The 9,661-nt window shown below is 44.3% G+C and overlaps 1 protein-coding gene across 1 annotated transcript in view; it reads left to right on the top strand.

Annotated features, from left to right (window-relative positions):
• The first annotated feature begins 942 nt into the window (after positions 1–942).
• The window catches only part of PPM1L (protein phosphatase, Mg2+/Mn2+ dependent 1L), a 294,124-nt gene continuing 285,405 nt past the window's right edge, over positions 943–9,661 (top strand). The window contains exon 1 of the mRNA XM_032342412.1: positions 943–1,456. Coding sequence (XP_032198303.1) covers positions 1,058–1,456 — 399 coding nt within the window. The 5' untranslated portion in view covers positions 943–1,057. The remainder of the gene's footprint in view (positions 1,457–9,661) is intronic.

The raw sequence follows: 9,661 nt of genomic DNA, 5'->3' as shown, positions 1-9,661 counted from the left end.
AAACCGCCGTTCAGACAACCAGAACCAGTATTATTTTGTCCTGGGAGTCCGCACAAGGGAGGAAAGGCCGGCTACTGGACCCAGAGAGCGGACGCGCCCCTTTTCTCCCCCTCGGTTCGTCGGAAACGCCCCGAGCCGCCAGCGCGCCAGCGCGCCGGCGGTGGCGGAGCTGCCTCAGCCTTTGACAGCTCGGCGCGAGCACCTCGGGCCTGGAGTCCCAGCTCCCGGGGAGGGACGGGGCGGGGCGAGTGCGCGGGGCGGGGCGAACGCGATCCGCGGCGAGAGGAGCGAGCGCGCGAGCCGAGCCGAGCGGTGCCGAGCCGAGCAGGGAGGTACTGGGGAGAGGCAGGCTGAGCCAGGCGGCCGCCTGCGGCTCAGCGCGGATCGTGCTGCGTCGCCGGGCTCCGCGTACCCCCGACTCTGCCCAGGCTCCCGCAAAACTTTTATTCTCTGGGGCTTCCCGGGGTGTCTGAAGGAATCGGAGCGCTCGGCCGGCTCTGCGCTCCCCTGCCGCGGCAACCGAGGGGACGTGCATCCCTTGCCCGCCGGGCTCTCGCGTCCCGCGCCTCCTCACCTGCTGCTGATCGCTCCCCAGAGAGGCGAGGGGCACCCGCGGAAGGGCCGCGCGGGCCCAGCGCCCCCGAATTCTCCCGCCCACCACCGTAGACTCGCCCGGCGCAACTTTAACTTGATTCCTCTAGCCCATCTCGGGCACCGGCGGTGCAGCCTTGCTGCCACCGCTGCCGTCTCGGCCGCCGCCTCACAAAGGGGCGCGGGGAAGGGAGGCGGCGCGGTCCGCGGGCACAGGCGCCGGTGCGCGAGGCGCGGGCCTCCTTGCCGCCGAGGCCAGGAGACAAAAGGGAAACTGCCTCTGTTCGCCGTGCGGGCTGGGAGCAGCCTGCTCGTCAGCCTCCTGCCCGGCTCCGCGAGTCTCCTCCCCCCTCCCTCGGCTGCTGCTCCGCCTCCCTCCCCGCGGGCTGTCCCCGCAGTGCTCCGGGACCCGGCGAGCCTTCGGGGCGCGCGTCGCTGCTGGTGGCTGGGGCTGTAGCGATAATAAATGATAGAGGATACAATGACTTTGCTGTCTCTGCTGGGTCGCATCATGCGCTACTTCTTGCTGAGACCCGAGACGCTCTTCCTGCTCTGCATCAGCTTGGCACTGTGGAGTTACTTCTTCCACACTGACGAGGTGAAGACCATCGTCAAGTCCAGCCGGGACGCCGTGAAGATGGTGAAGGGCAAGGTGGCCGAGATCATGCAGAACGATCGGCTTGGGGGGCTCGACGTCCTGGAGGCCGAGTTTTCCAAGACCTGGGAGTTTAAGAGCCACAACGTGGCTGTGTATTCCATCCAGGGCCGGAGAGACCACATGGAGGACCGATTTGAAGTTCTTACGGACCTAGCCAACAAGACGCACCCGTCCATCTTCGGGATCTTTGACGGACACGGTGGCGAGGTAGGAGTTCTCTGGGGTTTTGTTTGTTTGGGTGTGGTAAACAAGAGGACGTGTGACCAGCGGGGTCGGAACTGGGTGCGAGGGGCGTGGTGATGACCTGGTGCCCGGCTGGACAAAGACACCTGATCCAAATGTGGCTCAACTTGCTAAAAAATACTACTAGATCCAGACCTCTTGGTCTCAGTGGCCATTTAGGGGGAGGGAGTTTCGTCCACAATCTGTTTTGTGCCTCATAATTTGTGAGGTTTCTCAAGGCCAGAACCTACCAAATGACTGTGCTGGTTTTTCGGGGAGAGTTTGCAGTTTCTACTGTGAACTTTGGCCTAGGGCTTCAGCGCCCCTGTTCTAGGGTTTGAGGCTAAGCGAGGCACAAAGAAGGAAGAAAATATCTTTGATTCTCTTTAGGGAAAAGAGACAAAATCTGCAGAGCCGAGTCAGTGAGAGTTCATTAGGGATGAAGGAAGCTCTGACTCCTTCATATCCCATTCTCCTAAAGGAGGAACCCGAAGGGCAGCTCCGCACTTCTTCACAACTCCATTAACTTTGCAAGTGCAATCGAGCTAGTTGACAACGGCGCCGCCTGCTTCTAGCAGGATCGTGCCACGGGATCGGGATGCCTCCGGCCTTTGCAGAGGTGGCAATGACCGCAGAGGCGGCGGTCCCCAGATCTCGCCCTGGCGCCCTAGCCGGCGTGGGTGCGCAGGCATCTCTCTGCTTCTAAAGTCCCTTATTTGGGGTTCATCTGGGGCAAAAGATGATGTTAGAGGCCGGTTGAGGTCCCTCTGCCGCATTTCTGCGGCACCCTGATTGAGTGCCGGGGCTCAGATTTCCTGGAGGTCGGGGCGAGTGTTGGCTCTGGTCCTTGGGCAATGGCCCAGGGGAAGTGAGTGGCAAATGTGGCTTCAGCGCCGAGCTCCCAAGTGCATCAGGACAGCAAACCCATCTCTCTCTATTGGCAGTTTGTAAGAGTTTCAAAGCTGTGTACTTTTTAAATTTTTTTCCAGGATACTTTCTTACTCATATTCCCTCTGCCTCCTTTGTCACCCCTTCTTCATTAGCACCCCTACCCCCCACCTCCACCCGGCTCTGTGCCGGCATCCAACTTTCCCTCCAACTCTCATTTTAGTCCTTCTGGTCTCTGGTGGGCTCTAGGGAATGCCAGCAGGTCATGCTCTTTCAGGATTTGCTTTTTCTTTGGCCTTTGTTTTGGGTGAACATTGAGAAAGCTTTCAATTGGTTATCTTATGTGTATTTTGTCTTTGATACAAAGTCACTTCACCCACCACTCTGCTAATCTTTCCAGTTACTGTATCTGCTTTAAACCAACTTTGCCAGGAATGACAGCTTAGTTGGAAAATTTATTTGGTAAAACTGAAATCAATTTTTGCTGTTTTCCATCTAACCTAGCCCTATGTTCTTTCAAACTGAAGGTTTCTTACTGGTTGTAATTTTGTAGCTTTTTGTGTAGGGTGGGGTTCCTTTTCTCCTTGGTCACAGGGTAGGTAAAAGACCTGAAATTAATTGAGGGAGGAGATGTTCTGTGCTTGGGTAAAAACATATTTAAATGATAATGTTCCCAATAAAATGATTAAATTGTTTTCTTGGTTTGATCAGAATGTCTATATTTTCATTTTATATGCCTAGACTGTTTTAAATCATTTAATCAAGCTTATATTTATTGTATATTTTTAAATTAAAATTGGGCAGCTGTGAATCTGCTTCTGGTCTTAGAAAGCACAGTTTTAGTTTTAATTTAAAGGTCCAGATGTAATAGTAATGTTGTGAAACTTTGGGCTGTACTTGCATGGATGTGATGTACTGACATATTTTGAGCCTGCATGTGTAAGTGAATGACTTTTTAAAATTTTCTTTTAAGTTGATATTCTAAAACCTGAAAGTTGCGGATCTAAACAGATTTCAGGTTGAAAAATTTCCAGTACTGTCTTCTGGTAAATATATCATCCATAAAAGGGACACGATCAATGTCATTATGTAAAAAGAAGAATTTTACACATAGAGGTCCCCTCCTTAAAAATAGAGTAATTGTTCTGTCTGTAATCTCCTATAATATGTGGCCAGTTCATTCATCTTGGCTGTGTTTTAGGGCAAAATATGAAAAGTAATTTAAAAGATAGTTCTTTAGTTGCAGTTGGGAATGTGATAATAACATAATATTAGGTAATTTATCTCTTGCTTTTTCTTTCATTTAAAAAAAAACCCCACCATCTAATTGTTTTCTTTTGTGTTGTCTTAGCTCCTGTAATATTCACCAGAGGAGGGTGCCACTGTTTGATTTTGGTATAGAGGATAGTTGTCTCCTTGAAGAAAAGAGGAAGCTTTTTCTGAACTCCCTATTATTTATATATGTTGTGTACATAAGATAAATGAGGACTTTAATTTTACTTCTAATAATTCAAACTATTAAGATGGTCTATAAAAAAAGAGGGCTTATCTACAATAGTACTGCTTTTTAAATGTAGAAAGGACCTAAGCCACTTTGTATACCTATACTTCATCCCATTTTTTAGATGAGATATTTGTTGATGGGCTTAAGATGTGACCTTCCTAAGGTTAGTTCAAGGCCTCCAGTTTGGTGATTTATATATATATATATATATATATGTATATGTGTATATATATATATATATACACATATACATATATATATATATACATATATATATATATTTAAGGATTTTATTTACTTGACAGTCAGAGATCACAAGTGGGCAGAGAGGCAGGCAGAGAGAGAGGAAGGGAAGCAGGCTCCCTGCCAAGCAGAGAGCCCGATGTAGGGCTCGATCCCAGGACTCTGAGATCATGACCTGAGCTGAAGGCATAGGCTTGAACCCACTGAGCCACCCAGGTGCCCCAGTGATTTTTATATTAAACCACTGGACGAATTAGTTTGTATATTTATCTTGATAGATAACACACTAGGGATACAAAGGTGAATGAGATAGAATTCCTGTCCTCACAAAGTTTCAGTGTGGTGAGAAAGATCTGTATAACAAAAATTATAGTCATGATGTGCTTAGTGTGTTATGGGAACACTGAATAGGGACATTTAAATCACACTGGGAGGTGGGAGGTCCAGGGAAAGACACTTTGAATAATTTACTGCAAGTTAAAGGCACAGGTTTTGATTTGAGATCTGGCTTTGAATCTCTGCTCTGCCTTATACTAGCTGTGACCATGGACAAGTTGCTTAATCAACTTTATCTGGGAAGTATTCTGAAAAATAGGGATAATAATGCAGATAAGGTACACATCTATCAGTTGTATTATACATACTGAGAAAAATATTTAATGGATGTGGAAGAATGTGGGAAAGAAAGCTTAGAGACCAAGAAGTCTGCACTGTTAGGGCAACAACATCCTAGAAAGAGAGACTCTGTGTGAAAGCCGCAGTTTTGATCACTAGAAAGGCATATGTTGGATATGGATAATTTATTAGGTATTCCTCAAACTCTATATTTCTTTATTCTAACTTATGGTAAACTGATTATCAATTTGGGATTTCAGGTGTCTTATCATTGGGGAAGCAGCATCCTGGCTTCTGGTGCAAATTTTCTGATTACTGGAAAAGATTGTTCTCTATGATTAATTAATAAGTTGATACTCTGATTTGCACTTCAGCCTCTTAGAATGAGTTGGTACCCTTTACTCTATTCAGTTGTGTATTTTTGACAAAGATATATGTCTGGACGACTTATTCTGAGGATCAGACTCTGGATAGCTGTGACTTCTACATGAATGAATCTTAAAGAGCTTTGTCTCAGTGGTCCGATAGGCCAGCTTCCTCACTTGATGCTGTCGGGCCTTTGAGACATTCTAACCATGATACTGTGGGTAGATGGTTGATTCTGTGTGTGTTTGTGTGTGTGTGTGTGTGTTTGTCTAAAGCTATGGCTGTGATTGTTTTTCTGTATAACAAAAGATATAAAAAGATTGAAACAACAAAAAGGAAAAAATACTCAAATATACCAACTGATGTGGAAAGGTTATTTTTAAAATTAAAAAATAATTTTTATCTAGGAAAAAGGGGTTTGTGTGTGTGCGCTTATCTGTAATTTTTATCTACAGGCGAAAGGTGGGTGTTTTTTTTTCTTTTCCTTTTTATATTATGTAGAAGAAATATCACCAATCCTTTGAGGCAACTTTGTCAATGTTCATGGCTTAAACCTATCTGAAAAAGCAGATGGTTATGTGCTCCCTCACTACTTATTAAAGGTCATGGTATCATACAGTTGACACATAGGTTGGCCAGTGGTTAAACTTAGAGCCCCACACTTGGCATCAGAGAAGTTGTATTTCAGATGCTTGTCGGGGCTGCAGTGTTGAGGCTTAGCACTTCTTGGAAGTTTAGAGAAGAAACTGCTTATGGAACGTTCCCTGAAGGATACTGATAGTCTACTTCTTTAGATCATTGGTTGTTAACATTGCTTGAGTCATGCTTCCCTTTGAGGATGTTATGAAACTACAAACATAGCCCAAGAAGAATGGACACGTGCATCAAGTTTTCTTTATAATTTTAAAGATAAGTGGATGCATGAACCCTCTGGATTTTAAGTTGGCTCAGGTAGAATAAAATCTGATTCTGATAAATCTAGACCTGCAAGGAGCTGTGTACCTGGACCTCTTCCTTGGCCTGACTGTCATCTTCTCCATCATTTGCATTTCTTAACTTGTGTGCTATCCTTTGCCTAAGAAGGTTGTTATGAGGAATGGTCTTCCCACAGCTTTCTGAGAAATCAACGGCAAAGATGTCCTCAAGGACTTCATTTGTTGCATTATATAGTATCCTTTTTATGAGGAGCAAGGGAAAGACAGTTCTTTGATAGCTTTGTGTTTTTATCTTAAGAATTGAATCTTAAGATTGTGACGGATTGGATCATCCTGTATTTTTGGCTACTAGAAGTGTTAGAACCAAACCTCTGACCTACCTCGAACAAATGTGCAGATTTTTATAGAATACATTGATTTGGTATACAAAATCTCACTCCCAGGACAACTTATCTTTCCTACATTCAGTTTTCCTTTGTTTTATTTTTTCTTTCTCTTCTGAGATATGTCATTTTATCTTGTATTTATATGTATTTATTTAGGTTTCATTGGATTCTTTCTGAAATAAGATATAACTTTGAATAATTAAATTATGAGTGGCATGATGAATGATCTGCTTTTCAGACAGTATAGGTGCTATTAGTAAATGTTGAGCTCCTACATTACCAAGGTTACAAGAGGCCTGTGGATTTAATGTGGACAAATGCCTTTTGATTTAAGAGAAAAGTCAGATTACTTTGGTTTAAAATGACGTATTGATATTTCTGCCAAAAAAGAAAGGGTAGTTTCCCCTTTAGTCATCCAGTTCTCATGCCTAGGAACCTATTTGTAGGTGAATGTAGGATCATGACTGCTGACCTTGGTGCACCTTCTGAACAGATTCTTCAGAAATTCAGTTCAATTAAACCAATATTTTCTATATAGTCGGATGCATGTGGAAAACAGTGTTATGTTCTCTGTGATCCCTAAAGGTGAATCATTGCATTCTCTGCCCTCAGAGAACATTCCATCTACTTGGACAGATGAGCTTCTTAATAGCAGAGCTATGAGGTGGGGTCAGACCAACCACGAGAGGGTGACAGCTTGACTGAGGGAGCCTGGGGAGTCTTGGATAAATTTGAAGAGGAGCTGACTTTCGATTATATCCTAGTATTTCAGGAGACAGAGATTAGGCGGAGGGAGGATGAGAAGATGACATTACAGGTTGACAGAAAAAGATGATGTTATAGAGGAAGTAAAATGCAGCACAGTTGGAAAAAACACGGGTAGTCCATATGTTGAGAGCAGGCTTTCCTCAACTGCTGTTATTCTGGAAGCCAGTACCTATTTTTTTGTCCTTTTTGAGTACCCTGTATTTTGAGATAGTCAATAATATTTTTTAGATTGACTTTAAAAAAAAAAGTATATTTATTTAAAAAAGAAACTTCATATCAGCACTGTGAGTGGAAAAATCATTAAATGAAGTTTTTGGCCTCTAATCTGCTAAGAAGCCATCTCCATTGTGATGGAGTAAAGTGATTTTAATTTTAATTTAATTTTATTTTTAAAAGAGTAGAATTTTTTTTACATTTTTTATTTTATTATGTTAATTACTGTACAATACATTATTGGTTTTTGATGTACTGTTCCAAGACTCATTGTTTACATATAACACCCAGTGCTCCATGCAATACGTGCCCTCCTTAATACCCACCTCCAAGCTCAGCCATCTTTCCACCCCCATCCCCTCTAAAATCCTCAGTTTGTTTCTTGGAGTCCACAGTCTCTCATGGTTCGTCTCCCCTCCAATACTCCCCCCTTCACTTTTCCTTTCTTTCTTTTTTTTTTAAAGATTTTATTTATTTATTTGAGAGAGAGACAGTGAGAGAGAGCATGAGCGAGGAGAAGGTCAGAGAGTGAAGCAGACTCCCCATGGAGCTGGGAGCCTGATGTGAGACTCGATCCCGGGACTCCGGGATCATGACCTGAGCCGAAGGCAGTCGTCCAACCAACTGAGCCACCCAGGCGTCCCCACTTTTCCTTTCCTTCTAATGTCCTTCATGTTATTCCTTATGTTCCACAAGTAAGTGAAAACATATGATAATTGACTTTCTCTGCTTGACTTTTTCACTCAGCATAATCTCTTCTGGTCCCATCCATGTTGATGCAAAAGTTGGGTATTTATCCTTTCTGATGGCTGAGTAATATTCCATTGTGGATATGGACCTTGTCTTCTTTATCCATTCGTCTGTTGAAGGGCATCTTGGCTCTTTCCACAGACTGGCTATTGTGGACATTGCTGGTATGAACACTGGGGTACATATGGACCTTCTTTTCACTACATCTGTATCTTTGGGGTAAATACCCAGTAGTGCAATGCCAAGTTATAGGGTAGCTCTATTTTTTTTTTTTTTTAAAGATTTTATTTATTTGAGAGAGAGACAGTGAGAGAGAGCATGAGCGAGGAGAAGGTCAGAGGGAGAAGCAGACTCCCCACGGAGCTGGGAGCCCGATGCGGGACTCGATCCCGGGACTCCGGGATCATGACCTGAGCCGAAGGCAGTCGTCCAACCAACTGAGCCACCCAGGCGTCCCAAGGGTAGCTCTATTTTTAATTTTTTGTGGAATCTCCACACTGTTTTCTTTCTTTCTTTTCTTTTTCTTTTTTTTTTTTTTTAAGATTTTGTTTATTTATTTGACAGACAGATTACATGTAGGCAGAGAGGCAGGCAGAGAGAGAGGAGGAAGCAGGCTCCCTGCCGAGCAGAGAGCCTGATGCGGGGCTCGATCCCAGGACCCTGAGATCATGACCTGAGCTGAAGGCAGAGGCTTAACCCACTGAGCCACCCAGGCGCCCCTCCACACTGTTTTCTGAAGTGGCTGCACCAACTTGCATTCCGACCAACAGTGTAATACGGTTCCTCTTTCTCCACATCCTCTCCAACATTTGTTGTTTCTTGCCTTGTTAATTTTTGCCTAGAATGATTTTTTAGAAGGTTCTTCTAGTCTCTGGTTGCCTCTAGAGTCTCACTATCTGTTTTGCCTTGCTTTTTATGAACAAAAAAGTAGCTTTTAAAATTTAATTGTTTTTTTTTTTTAAAGATTTTATTTATTTATTTGACAGAGAGAGATCACAAGTAGGCAGAGAGGCAGGCAGAGAGAGAGAGAGAGAGAGGAGGAAGCAGGCTCCCCGCGGAGCAGAAGACCTGATGCGGGACTCGATCCCAGGACCCTGAGATCATGACCTGAGCCGAAGGCAGCGGCTTAACCCACTGAGCCACCCAGGCGCCCTAAAATTTAATTGTTGACCATAATAAGAGGAAAGTCAGGCTGCTTCCTCCTGTCCTGGGTGGAAGACACATCTAGTGATGCCACTCTTTGAAGAACTCTGGTTTGAAACAGCGGAAAGCTGTTTCAAACAGCAGAACGTGGCAGCTAAGATTTCTGTGGCAGCTGAGATTTTATTGTCAGCTTCATGGGGGAACCCAGAGTTATGGGCAGTTCCCAGTGGTCTAGCAGAAATCCCACCCCCATTTCTAATGCAGGTAAATGAGAAGACATTATAGTAATAAACCTGAATCTCTTCTAGCTTAGTTTAAAAAATAAATAATTCACCAGTTTTGGTACTTGAGTCATCATTGGTCATAAATCCAAACTCAA

The sequence above is a fragment of the Mustela erminea genome, chromosome 1 (assembly GCF_009829155.1).
Source record: "Mustela erminea isolate mMusErm1 chromosome 1, mMusErm1.Pri, whole genome shotgun sequence".
Lineage (NCBI taxonomy): Eukaryota > Metazoa > Chordata > Mammalia > Carnivora > Mustelidae > Mustela > Mustela erminea.
Note: the sequence above shows the minus strand (reverse complement) of the source record. Positions and strands in the feature narration are given on the sequence as shown.